General features: G+C 39.8%; 2 protein-coding genes across 4 annotated transcripts in view; both read right to left on the bottom strand.

The window, feature by feature from the left end:
- The window catches only part of LOC103266171 (cyclic AMP-dependent transcription factor ATF-6 alpha), a 22,419-nt gene extending 17,529 nt beyond the window's left edge, over window positions 1–4,890 (bottom strand). The window contains exon 1 of the mRNA XM_008063804.1: window positions 4,700–4,890. Within this exon, the coding sequence (XP_008061995.1) occupies window positions 4,700–4,781 (82 nt within the window). The 5' untranslated portion in view covers window positions 4,782–4,890. The remainder of the gene's footprint in view (window positions 1–4,699) is intronic.
- A 2,294-nt stretch (window positions 4,891–7,184) lies between these two features.
- Window positions 7,185–18,924, bottom strand: DUSP12 (dual specificity phosphatase 12). Of its 3 annotated transcripts, none has more exons than XM_021715391.1 (6): window positions 18,550–18,924; window positions 17,453–17,566; window positions 17,249–17,367; window positions 16,774–16,870; window positions 15,970–16,156; window positions 7,185–8,067 (listed from the first exon to the last, which is right to left on the bottom strand). In XM_021715391.1, the coding sequence occupies exons 1-6, from the start codon at window positions 18,891–18,893 to the stop codon at window positions 7,723–7,725; spliced, it is 1,206 nt and encodes a 401-aa protein (XP_021571066.1). In that variant the 5' UTR covers window positions 18,894–18,924; the 3' UTR covers window positions 7,185–7,722. The 3 variants fall into 3 exon arrangements, with proteins under 3 accessions (XP_021571066.1, XP_008061994.1, XP_021571067.1); XM_008063803.1 differs by lacking the exon at window positions 7,185–8,067 and adding an exon at window positions 12,629–13,720; XM_021715392.1 differs by lacking the exons at window positions 7,185–8,067; window positions 15,970–16,156 and adding an exon at window positions 13,559–13,720.
- Window positions 18,925–24,014: the final 5,090 nt, after the last annotated feature.

The following is a 24,014-nucleotide window of genomic DNA, read 5'->3' on the forward strand; positions in this document are numbered from 1 at the left end:
TCTGGGTGACAGAGTGAGACTCCAACTCAAAAAAAAAAAAAAAAAAATACCCTAAGAAAGGGATTGGCAGTAGCGGGAAACTGCCAGTAGGGGGGGGCACACAACATCATTAAGGGTACCTAATCTTAAACTAGGTGAAGTAGGGACCAAAGGGAGGCCCAAACTTTACCCGTACGATAATCACTTGTACACCTAATCCTGAATTGGACCCCATATCTTTAAAATAAAAATAAATAAATAAAAAGAAAGGATTTAGGCCAGGTGTGGTGGCTCACACCTATAATCTCACCACTTTGGGAGGTTGAGACAAGAGGACTGCCTGAACCCAGGGGTTCAAGACCAGCCTAGGTAATTTGGCGAGACTTTGTCTCTACAATAAATCAAAAAATTAGCCAGGTGTGGTAGCACACCTGTAGTTCCAGTTACTTTGAAGGCTGAGGCGGAAGGATCGCAGAAGCCCAGCAGGTCGAGGCACGGTGGCCAGGAGCGTGCCACTGTCCTTCAGCCTGAGTGACAGAGTGAGACTGCAACTCAAAAAAAAAAAAAAAAATTGGATTTAACTAAGGTTGTGGTTTATCCAAGAGAATCCCACAATCAGAGGAGTAGATGGCTGAGACAGGATGAAAGGCAAGATCACTGGTGGAGAGAAGATCCAGGAAAGAAGAGGTCAGAGTATCTGAAGGATCTTTAGGGATACTAAAAACATCCAAGAATCATGATGGAAGTAATGTTCGCAGAAAGTGACAGTAAGCTAGTAGCTCAAATTGTTCAAAAGGTAAGAGAGAGTGACCCAGGAATCAGCAGATGACTGAAACAGGGAGAGGTAGAGGATGGTATATTGTGACAAAATGAGATTTAAACTTACACATTTTTAGGGAGGAGGAAAGGAGAACAGAAGTGTAGGACAAGAACAGCACTTATCTCACCTTCATAGGCCCTATGGTAAAAAGATTTTGAGAATAAAAACAGGCACCACTTACCAGGTTTTAGGAAAAGTTGTGTCACCTGAGGAGCACCAGATTTTGGTTGGTGCTAGAAGATGAAGAGAACCTTTACAGAAGAGACTGAAGATATAAAAGAAACCACAGTGGCAGATGGAAGCTTCTGATCTTGGTACATATATATTACGTGTAGGGGGGAAAGTGGCTTTTGCACAAATGCAAGCAAGAGAGGGGAAGAGAGAAGGAGGAAGGGAGGGAGGGACGGAGGGAGAAAAGGAAGATATACAGATGGCCAATAAGCATATGAAAAGATGCTCAACATAATATATCATCAGGGAATTGCAAATTAAGAAAGTAAGATACTACTACATATCTATTAGAATGGTTAAAAATCCAAAGTGCTGGCAATACCAAATGCTAGCATGCATGTGAAGCAACAGGAATGCCCTCTCATTGCTAGTGGGAATGTAAAACGGTATAGCCACATTGGAAAACAGTTTGGTAATTTCTTAAAAAAAATACTCTTAACATATGATCCAGCAGTCATGCTTCTTGCTATTTACCCAAATGATTTGAAAACTTATATCTACCAAATCCTGCACATGAATATTTATAGCAGTTTTATATACAACTGCCACAACTTGGAATAAACCAAGATGTCGTTCAACAGGTAAAGGGATAAGCAAACTGCATACTATGGACTAAACTGTGTCACCAAAATTCATATGTTGAAGCCCCATACTCCCAACATGACTATATCTGGAGATAGGGTCTTTAGGAGGTAATAAAGGTTAAAAGTTTTAAATGAGGTCATAAGAGTAGGGCCCTAATCCGATAGGACTATGGCCTTTTAAGAAGAGGAAGATTCTCTTTCTATGACATGTGAAGACACAGCAAGAAGGCCGCTATCGATACGCCAAGAAGAGAACCTGGCATTTTGATCTTGAACTCCAGTCTCCAGAACTGTGAGAAAATAAACGTCTGTGGTTTAAACCACCCAGTCTACGATATTTCCTTATGTCTACCTAAGCAGACTGATACACTGGAACACCCACACAATGTAATACCCATTGAATGCTAAAAAGAAATGGGTTAGCAAGCCATGAAGATATGGAGGAAACTTAAATGCATATTGCTAAGTGAAAGAAGAAAATTCAAAAATGCTACAAACTGTATGGTTCCAACTATATGACATTCTGCAAAAGGTAAAACTAGGAAGACAGTGAAAAGATCAGTGGTAACCTGATCTGAGGCAGGGAGGAGGAGGGAGTAATAAACAGGTGGACCACAGGAGATTTTTAGAGCAATGAAACTATTCTGTATGATACTGTAATGATGAACACATTTCATTATATATCGGTTAGAGTGAGCCTGAATGTAAATTACAGACTTTAGTTAATAATACTGTATTAATACTGGCTCATAAACTGTAACAAATTAACCACGCTAAGGTAAGAAGTTAATAACAGAGGAAACTGAGTGCGGGGAACTTGGGTTAAAAGGTTAAATGAGGTCATAAGAGTAGGGCCCTAATCTGAAACTATGTACTATCTGCTCAAGTATGTTGTAAATCTAAAACTATATTTAAAATGTAAGACTATTAAATACTAAAAATAATTCTATAATATTCAAATTTCAGTATCCATAAAGTTTTACTGGAACACAGCCATGCATACTCGTTTCTATTGCCTGAGGCTGCTTTTGTACTGCAACAGAAGATTTGAGTAGTTGCAACAGAGACCACGTGATCATAAAGCCTAAAATATTTTCTATCTGGACCTTTACAGAAAATGTTTGCAGACCGCTGCTCGAAATTTCATTACTATGGTAAAGAGAAAAACAAAAGCACATCCTTATAGGCTGTTCTGAACTAATCATTCTATTTAAATTATTTAAAGTTGTTAAGAGTCGAAAGAAGTACCTATTATATAATCCATTTTAAAATTTAACTGATAGTTTCTAGTATTTAAAAAAAAATCAAGTAAATTAGTGAAGTACTTTGACACCCAAAACAGCAACTCCCAGAGGGGGGATAAAAACAGCAGATAGTTTCACTCTGGTGCCTACAAAACTATCCCACTTACTGAACACCTAAGGAATAGGAATTAAAGTGTTCAACTAAGAAAATACTGTTGACAGTTTGAAAAGGGAAACCTGGAAAACAATCCAGGGAGGGACAAGGCACCTTATCTGAGAGAGGTAAGTCAGTGAGTGGACTACAAGGAACTGAATACTCTGTTAAAGAACATTAAGACTAGGAATCAAGTGATTAGATTAGTCAGGAAAATGTACCCTCGGTATCAGAAGACAAAATATAAGAATGCTATCACCAAGTGCCTGACAGTTACATCATGAAAAAATAATCGTTGACTATCTGAGAAAACAAATCATAGCTATCAAATATAGTGAAGAAGACTTTTAATAACCAGGGATCTTAGAAAGATTCAAATCTGTAAAAATAAGCTAGGAAAGCATTATAAAGACTAGGGGCACAGACTTTGGAGGTGAAAAAACTTGGTTCTGAGCCTGTTTCTGCCACTCACTAGCTCTAAGACTTTTAGCACAAATTCTGTCTCAGCCTCAGTTTCCTCATCTGTAAAAGAACAGTACCTCACTGAACTGTTGGAAAAATAAAATTATGCATTAAAGATCTTAGCAGAGTGCCTAAACACAAATAAAGTGTTAAATAAATGGTAACAGTTATTAATATATTTAGCTTAAGAAAATGCACTGGGAATAGAAAGCGTAAAGTTTTTCCAGCAACTCAGAACATCTACTCAAACTCTGAAATAAATATCCAATAGAATATAATTTTAGAGAACAAGTGCCCTTGAAAAATTAAATGAGGACTTCGTTCAATAAATGAAGTTGAAATTCCATTCACGCTTCTGAAAATATTGGGCCAAAGGAGAAAGACAAGTATCAGACTGGGTTCCCTCCAAATTCCAAACCTGGTGAATGGTGTCGGCTCACTAGAGGGCCCATTCGGGGACCTGTACAATTCCAGATTCATACTGGAACCCAAGAACATTGGTATTATATCTTCCAACCAGGAGGGGAATAAAAGTGTCCTCTAAACACTTACATGACAAAACTTCTCCACTCTCATTTCCACCTCATTCCATTCCACTCTTCCTGACCAAGACAAACAAAATATCCGTAACAAGAAAACAAGCTGTATCTAGAAAGCAGTCAGGATTACCTCAGTTTACAAATATTAGGTCTAAGTAATCAGTGACTCGAAGTCAGGTGCTTGAGTGCTTTGCTTCTCTGCCAAGATGGACATCAGCCTTAAACCAATAATGAAAGCTACGAGATGAGGATTTTAAAAATACATCCACATTCTCTCATACACACCAAATACACACACATATAAACGCACTCCGCTGCGATCACCGCTCACATCCCGCACTCAGAAAATAGCTAGCAGCCTTTCCGTGATCACAGCAATCCCGCCCCCAAGCGACGTCACGTTTTAGCCCCACAAAAAGACAACCTGGTACTTCCCCAAGGGGAGCGATGAAACTCGGTAGTAATTCCTATTAGACAACATTTTACTCTCGCTGTAGCCACAACCAGATGCCGAACGGTTCTGGTAGAATCTTCTAAGAGCACGGACAGGAGTGACGAGTGGCCTCACTCCCTAGTCAGGGTTTGTCCACACCTGTCACCACGAGTGGGCGGAAGTCGGGAGGAAGAAACTCGTAGGCGCGAACCCGAGCCACCCTGTTACATTCTCAGACCCCACTCGCACTCACCACAGTCTTCATCGGGCCTGTGACAGAGTCTGGGACTAAAAGGTGACTCCATGGTACCGGCAACAACAACCTGCTCCCCCATAACTCTAGTCCCCCTGCCCTGGAACTCCGTGACTAATAACTGAGACGGCGGCTGCGAGCGGACGAAATACTTCGCAACGCTGTCGAGACGGTGGCCGAACAGGGACAAACTGCTTCTATTCTGCGAGGTATTTGTACAGCCAGAAGGACGCTGGCGACCGAGTTAATTTAAACACATCTCTGAGCACGCGTCTCGCTATGGGAGTTTTCAGCACTGTCTGTCCCGCTGTTTTGGGGGGAGACACGTAGTCAACCGCTTCGATTAAGTAAAACTTATTGATAACATTAAAAATAAAAAGTAAAACCCCTTTCTGAGCAGACGGGCTTATTCTCCGATTATCCTTCTTAATACCACAGAGCAGATATCTCAGAACAAATTAGAGACTAAGAGTAAATCTGGTTACATCTTTAATAATAGTATATATTAATGTAAAAATTCTTCGATACGGAAGTGTATGAACGAAAAACACAACTTTTTCCCACATTCGTTAGAACTGCTTTACCGACAGTATCTGAGGTTAGCGATACTATAAATCATACTCCTAGAAAGCCTACTTTTATTTGAACAAATTTCAACAAAGCAAATATAAAAGATAAACTCTCCACGCCCAAAATGTCCCGAAAACGGACATAGTAAAAGTCCGAGCAGGCCCACTCCATGGCCCACTCTGCGAGCATCTGTATCTTACGGAAATTTAAGATTCGGGGTTGTATGGCACACATCCGAACTCCGACTGAAAATATGAACTGAGTTTGATAAGAACGCTACTGAAGAGAATTTACTTTTCACCCTTGTTGGATTTCAGCGGCCACTGTGTACGAGCCTCTCCCACAAGAACACGATTCCCTCCAGGACCAAGTGGGAGCTTTCCCATAGTTGCTCAACCCCACCGCAGGGCCTCCCGGAATCCGCCGCGCGCCGGGTGCCGGGTGTTGCCGCTCGCGGCGCGAGGCGAGAGCGCTCCGGACCCCGGCCCGGCCGGCGTGGGTGACGTCCCCTCGCGTCACATGTGGAAGTTTTCATGGAAGGGGAAAGTGGCAGCACTGTTATTCTCGCGCAGCTTCAAATCCAAATAACTGACAGATAAGCCAAAATGAAATCAGCGAGCCTTCTATGCCGTAGCCCACCAGACGCCCACTTAGTCTTTTGAGTACATCGCCGGGACCAACCGCCAGTTGTTGTTTTTTAATTCTCAAGATTGTATTTTTTATTTTTAAAAGAGCAGGTCATTATGAAAGACATGTGTGGGCCTATCACCAAGAATGAACAAAGATTGACATTTTTCATTTTTGCCCAAGGTTTGTTGTTTTTTTTTTTAAAGAAGGAATTAAACATACGGATAACGTTTCCTATTTCTCCTCCTCATTTCCTTCCCTTCCACATAGGCTGCTTCTGTCATGAATTTTATGAAATCATTCTGGTCCCCTTTTATTTTTTATTTTTACCATGTTTAAAATTGTTATAAATGTGTACATCTAGTGTCATTTGGGGTTTTTTAATTTGCATACATTTATCATGCTCTAATGTTCTTCAAATCACTTTTCTCATTCGACACTACTTTTTGAGGATCTTTCCCTGTTTTAACTGTTATGTGGTATTTCCTTAAATACATATATTATCATTTATTTTTCCATGTCCCTAATGATTTGAGTTGTTTCAATTGTTCACTGTTACATAAAATATTTTCTTGTTTGAGTCTCATGCATGTATGCAAGAATGTCTTTAACTGGGTACTTCTTGCCAAATTATACCAGTTCACACCCTCATAGAAGTGATAAGTACTCTTTGCTACACATTCTCACAAACACGAGATATGGTCAGACTTTTACAGTTTTTACCACAGTCAAGGGTGTGACTATAATTTACATTTTTCTGTTTATTAAACCTTATTTCCTCTTTCATGTTTATTAAACCTTATTTCCTCTTCTGTGAACTATTCACTCTTACCTTTTATAAAGTTTCTATTGAATCCCCTTGTTCTTAGCTCTCAGCTTCATCAATTTGCTGTTCTTATTTTATCCATCCACTCTCTCTACAACACTAACACTTTTATTTTTCATTTTGCTTTGGCTGTTTCCTGAAATATATATTTTATTTTATGGTTAAGTGTCTTTTTTAATTGAACCGCTAACAAACTGTCCAATTACATTTCTCCCCCAAAACCATAAACTGGGTAGTAACAGAGTCTCCAGGCAATATATTCAAAGCTAAGCAGATTAAAAATGAAAAACAAGTACTCGATGCCATTAAGGGAGCCCTGCTACATACAAGCTGACGAATACCAGTAGTACTCCTTGACACTAGGAAGCTGGAAAACATCTTAAAAATCTCTCAGATGATTTATTTCAAGTAGCCTTTTTTTCAGTTTCCATCTCATGATTAAAGATATTTTGTTAATTCTACTTCAGAAAAACTTTTTTGCAAGTTGTTTTATTTACAATGCCAACTTTTAAAAGGTCGCTAAAGTTAACTGGACATTCAGTTAGGCAGACATTGTTTTACAAAGAAGGAAAGCCCAAATGCCACTTTGTACAAAGAACCCACAGTTCAGTTTTATTTGGAACAAAGAAAAATGAAACTCAGTCATAGGTTTGGAATCTACACTAAAACTACTCATGCAATGAGGACAGTATTCTGCTAATACAACTGATTTATTGCTGCATTTGTCTACTGTTTGTCTAATATTAATAATTATAAACAGAGTGATGCAACTAGAATTTAGAACAATCTTTACAGTATTCCAGTGTCAGGCACATTTCACTTCTTTTCACTTTTCTACTGGCTCTCTGCATACCTGGGCTTCCTCCTCTTCAGTAAAGTCATTTTTTATATTGAACATCTTGCAAACTTCTCAGTTTTTCCCTTGAGCATATTGGCAACAGTCTTGCATGTAACATCAAGCAAACTTTTGATATCTAAGTTGTTTCCAGCCAGAATAAGTTCAAAAATTGTTCCTTGACCCACTTTCAGAAATTCTTGGTTCCCTGTCCTTGGTCCCAAACAGGGGTGTCATCTGTTCACTTTTCTTTGTTCTCATCATCCTCAGGAGGAGGAGGGTCATCCTTGTGATGGGTGCACCAGTGAATGACCTTTTAAAAATTGCTGCATTTGGGAGAGGAACTAAGTCATCATCTCCTTCATCATCCATTCCCAAATCTTCCAATATGGTCTTGATAATCACAGGTTGTTTGGCAATTTCCACATCTACTTCAAATATCTCTCCATCAGAACTCTGAAGCTTAATTGACGGCATGGTGCTGGGTCTCAGGGAGACAGCTAGTGGAGGCTGAAGAGCAGGGCAGTGTCAGCACAGCAGGAGGAAGACGGAGGACAAAGCCACTACACTTCCTGGACTATTTTAAACAAATCCCAGTCATGGTATTATTTCACCCAGAAATACTTCAGTGTGTATCTCCAACAGACAAGGCCTTTACTCATTTTTTAGAAACATAATGATAATACCACATTATCATACCCAACAAAATTAATTTCTTAGTATCACCTGGTACCTGTTTCATGTTCAGTTTTCTGTCTTAGAAATGTCCTTCTACAGTCGGTTTGTTAAAATCAGAGTCCAAACAAGATGATCACATTGCATTTAGTTCAAACGACATTTCTGGCTAACCCCCCACCCCATGCCATCTATTGAAGATTCTAAGTCTTTGGTCCTACAGAGTTTCCCACTTTGTGATTCTGTAGATTGCATCTCCATAGTGATGTTAATCTGTTCCTTAAACTGCCAGTCACATTCAGAGGCTTCATGGAAGCTTTTGCTTTTGTTTTTGTTTGCCGCTTTGGTTTTTGCAAGAATATTTCACTGGTACTTCCTTCCATCAATCAAGAAGTACATACATATTGTTCCACTTTTAGAGATGTCAAGATTCATCAGTGAGTTCAGATTTTTTTCTTTCTAAGTCTTAAACCCCCATTTTATTGCAATGGCTAGGACCTCTAGCATAAAATTGAAAGTGGGGGCCAGAGTAGGCATCTTTTAACTTGTTTTCCAGCTTTCATGTGAATGTTTTAAAAGTTTTAGCATTAAATGAGATTTTTTTTCTACAGATTTTTCATATACACTCTTCCATTCTAGTTACCAGGTTTTTCTTTTTAAATCCCAAGTGTTGGATGTTACTGAATCCTTTTTCTTGAATCTATTCCTCGTTCATTTTCAAGTTAAACCCTTGGAGTAGAATTAAAATTTGAAAGAGAACTTTATGTCTAGAGACAGTGCCACTCTTTGATCTAGGCAAGTGGACTTTACTCCGACCTCTGGCTCTCTCCACACAGGGTAAGAATCTGTAGTGCCAGCCGGGCTCGGTGGCTCAGCCTGTAATCCCGCGCCTTGGGAGGCTGAGGTGAGTGGATTGCTTGAGCCCGCGGGTTTGAGACCCGCTTGGGCAACTTGGTGAGATTTCATCTCTACAATAAATTTAAAAAAAATTAGGCGAGTGTGGTAGCGCACACCTGTAGTTCCAGCTACTTGGAAGGCTGAGGCGGAAGGATCGCTGGAGCCCAGCAGGTCGAGGCTGTGGTGGCTGGGAGCGGCCACTGCACTCCAGTCTGGGCGACAGAGTGAGACTCCAACTCAAAAAAAAAAAAAAATCTGTAGTGCCAAGGTGGTGTACTCAACTAGAACACTTGCTCCCTTCTAGACATGCTTCAAACACCCAAATAGCTTGCTCAGGCCTCTTAAGAGTGAAAGAGCCAATGGTGCATACTAAGGATTTAGACAGAGACTAAGACATACAGGTAGAACCTCTATATGTATATATGCACCAGGCTCCTCATGCTGTAGAAAAAAGTCAAGGGATGGCAGAGAAGGCAGAGAAGGCCACCTCTTCCTGCATTGCCACATTTTGTCATGGAACTTCATAAAATCGGAGAATTCTAAATTCAAACCTGTCCTTCCAGGTCGTTATGAGGGTATACTTGTCAAGATATTAGAATAAAACATTATATTTAAAAGCTAGGAAGCTTAATTTGTAACTTTCCAATGTTAAGACATATAGTATTTGGGCCTCAATTTGTACTGTTGTTGGAACCCTGCAAATGGTGAGGAGCCTGACTCGTAAATTTATAAGTTAAAACTGCATTTCATCAGTACTATTAGAATGGTACAGTCTGATCAACATTTTCAGCATATCGTTAAGGCATATATCACACTAAATAGTGGACTCAAATGTTAGAATATAGAGGTTAAAAGCTCAGATTTTGGAGTCAGCCAGTTTTCATTCTAATCTAGGTTCAATCGTTTGCTAGCAATGTAACTTTGAGGAAGTGACTTAATCTTTCTAAGCTTCAGTTTCACTTGTAAAATGAGAATAGGCCTATAATATTTTAAAAATAGGATTGATGTGAGATTTAAATTTGGTAACACACACTAAGTACTTTCTTAGCATAGTGACTGGCATACGGTAGGTGTTCAATAAACTGTAGTTATTTTAAGGACAAATGTAGAATACTACTGGCTAGGCACTATACTAAGAACTGAAATTTCTTACCTGCGTTATGTCACAAAATCCTCATAGTAACCCAGATGTCAGTACTCTTATCTCCATTTAAGAAGGAATTAAGGCTAATGTAAATGATCTTTTTTTTTTGGAGTTGGAGTCTCACTCTGTCGCCCAGACTGGCGTGCAGTGGCCGCTCCTGGCCACTGCGGCCTCGACCTGCTGGGCTCCGGTGATCCTTGTGCCTCAGCCTTCCAAGTAGCTGGAACTACAGGCACGCGCTACCATGCCCAGCTAATTTTTTTTTAATTTACTATAGAGATGAGGTCTCGCCAAGTTGCCCAGGCGGGTCTCGAATCCGTGGGCTCAGGCAATCCACTCATGTAAGTGATCTTTAAAATAACCCTGTCAGGAGGACACAGTGTTTATTAATCCCACTTTGTGAAGGAGAAAAGTGAACCACAATTCACAAAACACCTGCTCTCTTCCAGGAAGACGGTGACCAGGAGAGCCAGCTTAGAGCACTCTGCCTTCTTTAGTACTGTTTTCACTTAATCACACTGCCTTTAAAATTTGCTTTTTTCAACAAATGTATAAATTCAAATGTCCTGAATTGCTATTCCTAAATGAAATATTAAAAAGAACTAGTTTATTTATGTATTGTTTTTAGAGACAAAGTATTGTTGCCCCCAGGCTGGAATGCAGTGGTTACAATCAAGGCTCACTGCAGCCTGAAACTCAGGTTCAAATGACCCTCCTGCTTCAGCCTCCCAAGTAGCTGGGGATGCAGGTGCATATCAAGACACCCGGCTAATTTTTCAATTTTTTGTGCAGACGGGGTCCCTCGATGTTGCCCAGGCTAATGAACTCCTAGCCTCAAGCACTCCTCCTGCCTCAGCCTTACACTGGGATTACAAGTGTGAACCACTGTACCCAGCAGAATCTGTTTGTTTTTTGGGGGTTTTTTTTTGGAGTTGGAGTCTCACTCTGTCGCCCAGACTGGAGTGCAGTGGCCACTCCCGGCCACTGCAGCCTCGACCTGCTGGGCTCTGGCAATCCTTGTGCCTCAGCCTTCCAAGCAGCTGGAACTACAGGCGCGCACTACCATGCCCGGCTAATTTTTGATTTATTGTAGAGATGAGGTCTCGCCAAGTTGCCCAGGCGGGTCACGAACCCGCTGGCTCAGGCAATCCACTCACCTCGCCCTCCCAAAGTGCTGGGATTACAGGCTGAGCCACCAAGCCCGGCTTGTTTTTGCTTTTTAAGAATAAAGGTATAACAGATTTTCTATCTACCCCTCAAAAGCAAAACATTAAAGGACTTTATATCCGAAAACTTTGCTCAGTCGATGTTTACAAATTTATAAAAATTTTAAAACGTACAGAAAATGGTTTCCCTAAATCATTTCTCACTGGAAAACACCAATTGTCTTTCAAAAAAAGGATACTATTTTGTCTCTTTCAGCTAGAATATAATTTAAAAGAAACAACGTTTTATCTGCTTTGTTTACTCTATGACCTAGAGCTGTTCATATTATACATTCTCAGTAAATATTTACTGAATTGGTAATTGTAAATCCAAATAAAATCTGTGTAATTTTCTGTGCTATATGCTACGGTGTATGATGGATAGGCATTAATTTGAGCGATATGAAACTGTAGCTATTCAATTACTTTTTACCTAAAAAAAAGAGTTTCATATGGCTTTTTTTTTTTTGAGTCGAGGTCTCACTTCTGCTGCCCAAGCTGGAGTACAGTGGCTCGGAACATGGCTCACCACAGACTTCAAATCCTGGGCACAAGCAATCCTCCTATCTCAGCCTCCTGAGTTGCTGGGACTACAGGTGTATACCACTACACCTGGCTAATTTTTTGTAGACATTAGGTCTCACTATGTTGCTTAAGACTCACCACAGCTTTGATCTCCTGGGCTAAGGCAATCCTTCTGCCTCAACCTCCTGAGTAGCTGGGACTACAGGTGTGTGCCACCACACCAGATGAATTTTTAAATTTTTTTGAAGGGATGCTGCCCAGGCTGGTCTCAAACTCTTGGGCTCAAGAGATCTTCCTTCCTCAACCTCCCAAAGTGCTGGGATAACAGGTATGAGCCACTGTGCCCAACCCTAAAAAGCTTTCTAGAGGATAACAGTATGAAGCAAAAAAGTAAACAGATTTTGAGAAATGGAGGAATTTTTTTCTCAAAAGTAAAATTACATGGAAGTTGCCATAGGTTTCAGGTCTTATGTTGAGATTTTTCTCAAGAATCCTCCATAACACTCCCATACGTTTCAAAAATTAAGCTAGATATTTTTTTTAAAGGTTCATTCAATTTTTCTTGCATTTTAAAGTTACTCCCACTTTGGTGTTTTTATACACAGACACATGTAAATATGCAAAGTGTCTTAAGGACATGGGCTGTATTTCTCTTTATTAGTTAATTCTGATTTCACATAAATGTTCAAATATCTAATTAAGTCCAATTCCAACTTAATAATTAGTAAAATAATTCTAGTTTCTAGAAATCAGGTTAAACAAGCTAATCTGGACACAGTACCCTTTCTCGAACCCGCGGTCTCAGGCAATCTATTAGCCTCAGCCTCCCAAAGAGCTGGGATTTCAGGCTGAGCCACTGAGCCTGCATAGTATCCTTTCTAATACTCAAGCATATTGGGCTAAAAAACTAGTTGATATAGGTATAGTAAGTCCACATTTTTTCTTCATCATTAAAAATATACCTAACATTAATGTTTATGTAGATCACTTCAAGAGGTATCTCAAACAGGCTTTTGTAAAACTGTAGATAACTAGGATTACTGAAAAGTAGTATGAAAGCCACATTTTAATCAGTATTTACTAATGGCCTTTCCTTTACATTTCCAAGAAAAAAAAAATCCAGACATATGTGAATTTACCAATACTCCGTAAAAGAGAGAAATAATTTCAAAATATGTCCAAACAAAGCTGCTTTACCTTTCTGTAAATAAAATAATACCTATCTAAATACAGTGGTTTCAAATTCTATATGCAATTGTCCATCCAGATCTTAAGATCATGTAACAAACATTCCAAAAATCAGAGCTTTTAAAAACTGTGAAACAAAGTATCTGGGTTATAAAAGATTTTAATATCAAATAAAATCTACATGATTAAAAAGCTTTGCCATGTATTCTAGTTCTATCATGTAGTAAACTAACAAAGCATAGTTCCATGTCACATCAAGTACACATTTCAAATGTGAATGGCCTAGAAACGAATAATCTGCCATGAATGATAACAGGCAAGGCTAACACATATCAGATTACTTCCCCAGCTATCAAATATCATAAGTTCATATTTTTCTTGTTTGTGATCCCAAAACTGGCAGCATTTTCATTTCATCCACTCTATTCTTATGTATTTGAAAAGCAGGTGTTATCCATCTACCACATGAGCACTGTTCACCATACCAGTTGAAAGAACCCAACTTGGCACTGCATTTTGGGCAAAGAAGCTGAAATAAAGCAAATGTGTTACTTTATTCATGCACTTTCTTCCAAAACAAATAGTTAACTTTGACAACATAGGATATAAAAACAGGTAAGACATGGTCCCTGCCTTTGAGGAGTTTATAATAAAATGCATTGGCAGCTTACCATACTAGATGATTAACTACAATTATTACATAAGAGGCATGTTGTGCTCAGGGAGTTTAGAGGAGGAACAGATATATTCTAGCTTCAGGGAAGAAAAGTGAAGCTTGAGATTGATTTAGGAAGGTTTCATAGATGTGGCATACATATATAGCTTTTTAATTAGTTTATAATTTAAGATTTTGACTATAATCATCATGGCTAAAGGACAGAAATATCAGGATTCCCATGTTCTATTACTGATATTGACAGTATATGTCAGATTCCTGAGTATTTAAAAACAAACATCCTGCCAGTGCACTTCAGTCTGTGCAACACGTTTTCCCTGTCTTGGGGGGAAAAACAATTAATGGCTAAGCATGGTGGCTCACACCTGTAATCCCAGCACTTTGGGAGGTTAAGGCAGGAAGATCTCTTGAGCCCAGGAGTTTGAGACCAGCCTGGGCAACATGGCGAGACTGCATCACAAAAAAAAAATTAGCCAGGTGTGGTAGCGCACACCAGTAGTCCCAGCTATTTGAGAAGCTAAGGCAGAACGATCAACCGTCTGAGTCCAGGAGGTTGCGGCTGTGCCATTGCACTTCAGCCTAGGCGACAGAGTAAGACTTCAAATTAAAAAAAAAAAAAATTAAACATTTTAGGTTAACATTTTTCCCTCTACAGATTGACAAAGCTTTAACAGTTTTATAGTATTTATCTGCTAAGGATACAGGGAAATGAGTACATACATTCAGTTAGTGAAAAGCAAATTTGTATGGGCATTTTAAATGTCAGTCTGGAATATTTTTAATATTTAAAATGTACATATTCTTCAAACCAGGAATCCCACCTCTAGGTATGTATTCTATAAAAAAAATTGAAATGTATATACCAAGAAGTATGCACAAATATGGTTTAGAATCTTTCATAAAAAATGTATTTAAATTGGTGTGTATGTATTTGTTTTCTAGGTTAAGTAAAAACAGAAAGCCAAAAGCACAAGCCATAAAATAAAAAAATAGTTAACTGGAGTTAACCAAAACTAAAAACTCTGCTACAAATAATACCATCAAGAATGTAAAGTGACAGACACGTTATTTTGGGGTGATGAGAATGGTGGTGGCTCCAAAACTGAACATTTTAAAAACCATTGAGTTGTATACTTTAAATAGGTGAATTGTATGGTATGTGAATTATACTTTAATAAAACTGTTTTTGAAAAAGCAGCATCATCCGAAATTGTAGGTTTGAACATAGGGTACTACTTCCTAGGCAAGACACTAACATAAACTAAGTTTACTCACATGTAAAAAGTGACTTCAGCTGCTCTATTTTACAAAGCTATGATATTCTTCAAATGAGAAAATACAGTAAAAGGGTTTCATAAACTAGCCATTACACACAAACTTTTTATTTTTTTAGGTGAGAAAGCAGGATTTATTGAGAAGACAGAGAAGCTCCCGCAGTGGGAGGGGACCCGAAGGGGTTGCCCTTCCATTACACAAACTTTTATATAAGCCATATAAACTTTCAAAATCACTATCTAGATTATTATTATGATACCTTCAGATTAATATCAGGTAAACCTAAAGGAGAAATGTGGCCGTCCTGGGTTGTTCATATGAACTGCATTCTTTCTTTTTCTTTTCGTTTCCCCCACTGGTTATAGCTCAATAGGATGAGCTGCATTCTTTAACAGGAAATGACCAAGAATCTCATAACGAACATACTAAATGTAAAGATCAGGAAAAAAATAGATACATGAAGCCAACAGAAAAAAAGAAAGAAAACATTTAAGCCTAATTTTAAAATCACTGATATATAAAATATAAAATCCTTGATATATATTCTAATTAGTTTGAAAATAAATGTCCTATATTTGAAAAAATATATAAACAATAGCCTTAAAAGGAATTTATTAACTCTCAACCAAAAGCGGTTCACTATTTTGGATCAGTTGTTTTTTAAAAAATACTTCATTTTTGATAGTCTTATCTACACTGGGAGGATATAATCTTCAGATAGAAAGGTGTTAAGAAATAAAATTAAATAGTAATTAATGTATTGTTTAAAATGCAAGAAGAAATAAAATATAGAGGATACAGTGAAACTGTAGAAAATGTGTTCTCACCTGTCCATCCATGACTCCCAAAAAAGCAGATTCCATCCACTGTACAGGTTCAATGAAATAAGATGTACATTGAACCTGACTTCCTGTGGTAAGCATGAAAGATGGTGTCATTCTCTTGTGGGCAAAGGCTATAGGCCCACTTCCTTCGTTATGATCCAAAATACTAGAACTTCGAAATAAAGATCGCCTGCAACCCCAAACAAACAAAAATATTGACTTCCAAAAGAATGAAAATATAGATGAAATGTGCAGTATTTCTTAGAGGACAGACTAATATAACAATGACTATGGTACTTACATTTTCAATAACCCCTATAATCTGATTACTTCTACTCTTAAGAATTTACATTGTTAGCTGGACGTGGTGGCTCATGCCTGTTGTCCCAGCACTTTGGGAGGCAGAGGCAAGAGAAATGCCTGAGCCCACAGGTTCAAGACCAGCCTGGGCAACCTGGCAAGACCTCGCCTCTACAATAAATCAAAAAATTAGTTGGGCATGGTGGTGCACACCTATGGTTCCAGTTACTAGGAAGCCTGAGGTGGAAGGATCACCTGAGTCCAGCAGGTTGAGGCTGTGGTGGCGGTGAGAATGTCACTGCACTCTAGCCTGGGTGACAGAGTAAGACTCCAAACTCAAAAAAAAAAAGAAAAAAAGAATTTATATTCTTGAAAGCAGATCTGAACTAGAAATTTCTACATTAATTAAACAAAATCTTCCTACAGAAATGTAAGAAAATGAAATGTTAAGTACTTTAGAGCTTCTAAGACAAGATAAAAATCTTTCAAGGATACAAAATATTTTACCTGCACTTTCTACACTTGTAGAGAACCTCATCTTTCAATTCTTGTGAAATCGTGGTTGGGTCAACAGCAAAGAGTTCTTGAGGTAAATTCTGTAATTCTGTATGATATAATTAGAAAGTATTCATTTGTCAAAATCAACTCAGCATTTTCAGACAAAGTTCAGTTAATGTCAAATTGAGGCAGCAAGTGCTAACCTGAGAAATTAAAAACAAACAAATCAAATTCCAGTGTTGATAAATTAGGATGAGGTAAGAAAGCATAGTGATTAAGTCCTTGGGTTCTCAGCACCGACAGCCTGGGTTCAAATCCCAGCCCTGCCATTTGCAAACCACGGGGCCTTGCATAAGTTATTTCTGGCTAAATCACAGTTTCTAAAGGAAACGAGTTTCTCATAGATTGCTGGAAGTGAGTTAATGTGTTCAGTGATCAGAGTAAATGACATCTAGAAAGATCAATAAACTCTACCAATACTTACCTGGATACTTTTCTGTAACCTTTTGCAAACGATATTGCTTATAAATTGCACTAGAAGTATCTACTTCATATCCCATTGCTTGGTATAATTTCAATTGCCATTCAAATCCCTCATTCATCCTATAATGACAAATAAATATAAATAATTTTATTTAAATAAAATCACATCACAAAAGCAGAATTATTACTATAAAAAAGAACTCACTTAGCTTCTGGTTTGATAGTCTGGAGGTCTGCGTAGGCTTTTTCAAAAGTAAGTTGGTCAGTCTTCATCAGAAAAGCAGTTATTATAGCAACACTTCGACTGACTCCTGCATGACTGAAAAAAAGACCTTTAAAATAAATAGCAAATAGCAACAATTACAAACGACAACAAAAAACCCAGGCCCCCATTAATGATAAAGTTCAGATCCACTTCATTTCTACTTCTACTCAAACCCATCGCCTCTGAAATACTACCAATAAACAAAAGAATTATCCCTTTATTTCCTTATTTCTTTTGAATTCTGTACCATATGAATGTATTACCTATTCAAAAATGATTACTATAATTTTTTTAAAATTGTACATTGGCTTCAGAACAAATCCAAACAAACTCCTTTGCTCTTAGCCTTTAGGGCACTCCAGATCTGGTCTCAGACTTCTTTTGACTTCATCATTATCATCTGTCTTGTAAATATTTAGAACAAGTGCTAGCAACAGTAAGTGCTAAATACATTTAAACTATTGTTATCACACTCCAATCCAACCAAGGACTACTTAAGAGATTCCCAAACACCCATCAAGATTTTCTTTCTGTTTCTGGTGTAATCTACCCCACCTCTCCCATAGGCGAGGCCCAGGGATCTTTTAGATCCTTGCCAATTCCACCCTTCATCAACCACCCCCCAACCTCAAACAAAAACATGAGAAATGTTTTTTCTTCCTCTCTTCACCTTAGACCTTTGCTACTGTCTTACTGCACACCTAGCATCCCAATCTGTATTACAATCATCGGGGTGGGTGTCTGGCTAGTCCCACAGAACGGTAAACTTCTTAGGGCGTCATTTACCTGATGGAACCCCTCTCCCCCAACAACATTGTTGCTGCAGAACGAAGCAATTAAAATAGGAAAGCTTGCACGCCACCAGGGGCCAGCGTTCTCCTTTCCCTCGGACACGCGACTCCAGTTGGAGGGAGTGGGAGGATCTCGTGGTTTGACCCCCGTCTTGTTCTGCCCTGGGGGAGCTTGCAACGAAAGGGGTGAAGGGGGCAGGCTGGAAGCTGGGCGGGGCACTTCTCCCCACTGAGCCGGCCACTCACCAGTGCACCAGTACTGCACGGCCCTCGGCGCGAGCCTGGCCGATGAAGGCCACGCACCGGTCCAGATGGCTGAGCAGGTCGGTCTCGGGTTTGTCCAGCGCTGGCACGAAGAGTTTCCGAAGACCCTCGACCTCAGCCCCCGCCATGAAGCCGGGTTCCTCCGAGTCCACCGTCAGCAGGGCCGTGATGCCCGCCTCCCTCAAACGGTCTGGCTCCGCGACGGCCGCGGCCCCACCCAGGTACAGCCCTCTTCGCACTTCCAACATCTGTCCCGCGCAGCTGGCTCTGCTCGGATTCGGTCTCCGGGGCGCCCAGCCATGGCATGGGCCCTGAGCCTCCAACATGGCCGCGCCCGGAGATCAGGAGCTGCAGGCCCTTCCATCGAGTACGCGACCGGCTAGAGCGTCGTTCCCCAGGGACCCGCCGGCCTCAGCGACTCAGATGCTCCCTCGGAGGACTACGGCCACCCCAGGAATATGGACTTATTTATCGGTGAAGGGCGGAGCTAAGCCCCGTTCAGAGGGGCCTTTTCCACCCGTGTTCTCTCTGCCCTCTCTCCCCAAACTTGATGGTAAGGATAAATTTTCCCAAATACAGGGTTTCTTAGGCTTTTAGTCTTTTAGTGTTGAGAGTTTCAGGAAAGGGGCAGCAGGAGCACCTGAACTCAATTTGAAATATCTCCCAACAGCAGCATCATTTCATGCATTTGAAATAAAACATTTGTTCAATGCTTATAAAGCCATTTGTGTTTCTCTTCTTATGACTATTTTTCTTTTTTTGCCCAATTTTATTATTGGGATGTAAATTCTTTTATTGTCGATGTTTTTATATATATAATATATATGTATACACACACACACATATAATATATAGTCAGCAAGGGTGCCAAGACCACACAATGGGAAAAAAACAATCTCCTTAGCAAACAGTGTTGGAAAAGCTAGATATCCACGTGCAAAAGAATGAAGATGGACTCTTACCTTTACCATATACAAAAAATGAACTCAAAATGGATTAAAGATCAGGCAAGGTGACTCACACCTATAATCCCAGCACTTTGGGAGGCCAGAGGTGGGAGGATTGCCTGAGCCCATGGGTTTGAAACCAGCCTGGGCAAATTGGCGAGACCTCATTTCTACAATAAATCAAAAATTAGCTAAAAGCGGTGGCGCGTGCCTGTAATTTTTGCTACTTGGAAGGCTGAGGTGGAAGGATCACCTGAGCCCAGCAGGTGGAGGCTGCAGTGGCCGTGACCGTACCACTGCCCTCCAGCCTGGGCGACAGAGTAAGATTCCAACCCCCCCCAAAAAGAAAAGAAATTCCTAGAAGAAAACATAGGGAAAAATTTCATGGTATTGGATTTGACTATGATTTCTTGGATATGATACCAAAAGCACAGGCAACAAAAGCAAAAATAGACAAGTCAAGTTTTATTATATCAAACTTTAGAACTTCTGCCCATCAAGTGAAACAAGAGAGTGAAAAGGCAACCTGTGTTGCAAAATAATTGCAAAGCATGTATCTCATAAGTGGTTAATATCCAGAATATATAAAGAACTCCTACAACTCAAAAACAGAAAAACAAGTAACGCAATTTAAAATATAATAGGCTACTGCACTCCAGTCTGGGCGACAGAGTGAGACTCCAACTCAAAAAATAAAATAAAATAAAATATAATAGGTTGGGTGCAGTGGCTCAAGCCTATAATCCCAGCATTTTGGGAGGCCGAGGTGAGGGGATTGCCTGAGCCCACGGGATCAAGACCAACCCAGGCAACTTGGCAAGACCTCATCTCTACAATAAATCAAAAAAATTGGCGGGGCATGGTAGCGCACAGCTGCAGTTCCAGCTACTTGGAAGGCTGAGGCAGAAGGATCGCCAGGTCGACACTGGGGTGGCTGTGAGAATACCACTGCACTCCAGCCTGGGCGATGGAGTGAGACTCTAACTTAAAAAAAAAAATAATAATAATAATAATAGTAAGGCCAAACATAGTGGCTCACACCTTTAATCCCAGCACTTTGGGAAGCAAAGGCGAGAGGATTGCACAAGCCCAGGAGTTTGAAATCAGCCTAGGCAACTTGGAGTCTCACTCTGTCGCCCAGCCTGGTATTCAAAAAGATCAGGTTGGCTGTGAAGTTCTGGGATCCCAGTCCAATCTCTGGGAGATTATAGTGGGACCATTTGTCTATTGACACAACCAACGTGTAAATAAAGCCCCCACTGAGCTGTCCTACAAGCCGGTTAGCATCTGTGTCTCAAATCACAGAGGTTTTGTTATAAGGAAGTAGCTGGAACAACTGCTGCCCACATTTCTGATCGTCCAAACTGTAGGGGAGATGCACAAATCAAACCTTTTCAACACATTTTCAGATACATCAAATATGTTACAATAAGGAGTGGCCCAGGTAGAGGAAAACAGTTCTGTTAGTTCTTGAGCCTAGTGCCCAATGAGCTGGGGAGGTTTTCATGTAAGGAGCAAAGATGTATTTCACATTGAATAATCCAGATGACAAGATTTTAAGGAGATAAATCCTCTTTGCAAAATATGTATAACTCACTTGCATGTCTACAAATCATCAGGCAACAACTATTGTACTTTTTAAAAATCTATCTTAGTCTGTTGTTCATGCAAGCATTTTCATATTCTGGCATCTGTAAACCTCTTTGCTCTTTTTTTTCTTTTTTTGGTTACACACACAATTCATATCATAGAAGAAAATGTAGAAGATAGCCGGGCTCGGTGGCTCAGCCTGTAATCCACGCCTTTGAGAGGCTGAGGTGAGTGGATTGCCTGAGCCCGTGGGTTCGAGACCCACCTGGGCAGGTGAGACCTCATCTCTACAATAAATAAAAAAATTAGCCGGGCGTGGTAGCACATGCCTCTAATTCTGGCTACTTGGAAGGCTGAGGCAGAAGGATCGCCGGAGCCCAGCAGGTGGAGGCTGCGGTGGCTGGGAGCGGGCGACAGAGTGAGACTCCAACTCAAAAAAAAAAAAAAAAAAATGCAGAAGATAAAGATAAGGAAACATAAAAAAACAAACTATGGTCTTATCAACCAAAAATAAGTAATTTTCAGACACTGGTAAATACCCCTCTATACAACCCTTTTTCTCTCCTCTTTAGTTTTCCTCCCTTCTCGGAGTACACAACATACAGTCATACGCATCCTAAAATGAATGCACCCTGTACATAGTAACCTGAGTTTTTTTTCACTCAACAGTATGTGTAGACTCTTAATGAAAATAAGTGCATATCTGTATTTGTTTTAATGTGTAGATTGTACTATATTCTGTTATGACTATGTGCAAACATATGTAGGTATGCAAACACAACATTATTTATTTAATCATCCCCACTGTCGAACAAATACGATGCCTCTCTTCCTCCCCACTATCATAAATGATTCTTTAATAGATATGGACATCCATACACCTAGATCTTTATGTATCTGCCTAGTAGTTTCCCTGGGCAAAATTCATAAAAGAATAGTCATACCAAAGAATATAAATATTTTAATGCTTCAGAAGCCAACAACTCTGGTGTTAGGAAGAGTGTCATTCAGAGCTGTCTGATGGAACTCGGTAATATGGAAACATTAATTACTTTACCTCCCTAAACTCCAGTTTTCATCATGTATGAAATGGAAAAGAAGCAATGCCTGCCCTTCTCTGCTTCGAAGATATTGAAGAAGCCACTTGAGGGTCAGTACATAAAAGCTCTTTGATAGGGAAGACAGTGTTCTTTCTTTAATGCCATTTAATTCAGTTGAAACAGGTACATGTTAGAAATAACAGAAAAGGGCACTAGAGTAGTTGTTAAAATTGTATTGTGATTAAGTAGAGATGTGGAAGATATTTTTAATATAAAATTCTATAGATGGCAACTACAATTTACAGACTGAAATGAAAAATAAATACACTGGATTAAACAATGCAGAAGAAAGGATTAGTGAACTAAGAAGGAAAGGCAATAGAAACTAACACAAATCACGAAAAGAAAAATGAACTTAAAAAATGAAAAGACGGCCGGACTCGGTAGCTCAGCCTGTAATCCCAGCACTTTGGAAGGCCGAGGCAAGTGGATTTCCTGAGTCTGCCAGTTTGAGACCCACCTGGGCAAATTGGCGAGACCTTATTTCTACAATAAATTAAAAAATTAGCCGGGCATGGTAGCGCGCACCTGTAGTTCCAGCTACTTGGAAGGCTCAGGCAGAAGGATTGCTGGAACCCAGCAGGTCAACGCTGGGGTGGCCGTGAGCATGCTACTGCACTCCAGCCTGGGCACGCAGTAAGAAAATATGATCAGTGGGAAAACTTTAAACATCCATCAATATGGGCAAATGGAATTCCTGAAGAGGATGGTGTTGAAAGAAGGCAAGAAAAATATATAAAACATAATGGATGAAAGTTTTCCAAGATTCATGAAAACCATGAACCCCAAATATCTCAGAAAAATCATGTATTTTAAAAACAAAAACTTCATTTCTCAACCAACTCATCTTCAACAAAGCCTCCACCACCTACCACTGGGGAGAGGAGAACCTATTCAGTAAATGGTGCTGGGGAAACTGGCTGACCATATGCAGAAGATTGAAACAGGACCCCTATCTATCCCCATGCACAAAGGTTAACTCCAAATGGATCAGAGACCTAAATGTAAAACCTCAAACAATAAGAACCTTAGAAAATGAAGGAAATACCCTCATGGAAATAGGAACTGGCCTCCAATTCCTGAACAAAACCCCAAACCCACAGGTCATAAGAGAGAGGATAGACAAGTGGGACCTTATTAAACTGACAAGCTTCTGCAAAGCCAAAGAAACCATCAAGAGAGCAGGGAGACAGCCTACTGACTGGGAAAAAGTATTTGCCAGCACCAGGTCTGACAAAGGCTTAACATCTTGGATCTACAAGGAACTCAAATGTGCTGAAAAGAAAAAAACAAACAACCCCATTATAAAATGGGCAAAAGATATAAACAGACACTTCACAAAGGAAGACATCCAGGCAGCCAACAGACATATGAAGAAATGTTCAACCTCACTAATCATCAGGGAGATGCAAATCAAAACCACACTGAGATACCACCTAACTCCGGCCAGAATGGCAATTATCAACAACTCAAAAAATAACAGCTGCTGGAGAGGGTGTGGCGAAAGGGGAACACTTCTACACTGTTGGTGGGAGTGTAAACTAGTGCAACCTCTGTGGAAAGCAGTGTGGCGATTCCTAAAAGCTCTAAATATCAACCTCCTATATGACCCCGCAATCCCCCTACTGGGAATATATCCGGAAGAACTCAAATCACTCTATAAAAAAGATACCTGCACATGTATGTTTATTGCAGCGTTGTTCACAATAGCAAGAACCTGTAAGCAACCAAGCTGCCCATCAAAAGAGTCCTGGATTAAAAAAATGTGGTACATATACACGATGGAATACTATGCAGTCATAAAAAAGAA

This window comes from Carlito syrichta, unplaced genomic scaffold (genome assembly GCF_000164805.1).
Source record: "Carlito syrichta isolate Samal-C Ts95f unplaced genomic scaffold, Tarsius_syrichta-2.0.1 Scaffold307040, whole genome shotgun sequence".
In the NCBI taxonomy this organism is placed as follows: Eukaryota; Metazoa; Chordata; class Mammalia; order Primates; family Tarsiidae; genus Carlito; species Carlito syrichta.

What these genes read in the sequence shown, in the direction of transcription:
- DUSP12 (XM_021715391.1), bottom strand. Translation starts at nt 18,893, where the DNA reads ATGTTGGAGGCTCAGGGCCCATGCCATGGCTGGGCGCCCCGGAGACCG. An exon ending in CGTGCAGTACTGGTGCACTG is followed by an intron (nt 17,567 to 18,549) that starts GTGAGTGGCCGG and finishes TCTTTTTTTCAG; the next exon opens with TCATGCAGGAGTCAGTCGAA. An exon ending in ACTATCAAACCAGAAGCTAA is followed by an intron (nt 17,368 to 17,452) that starts GTGAGTTCTTTT and finishes TTGTCATTATAG; the next exon opens with GATGAATGAGGGATTTGAAT.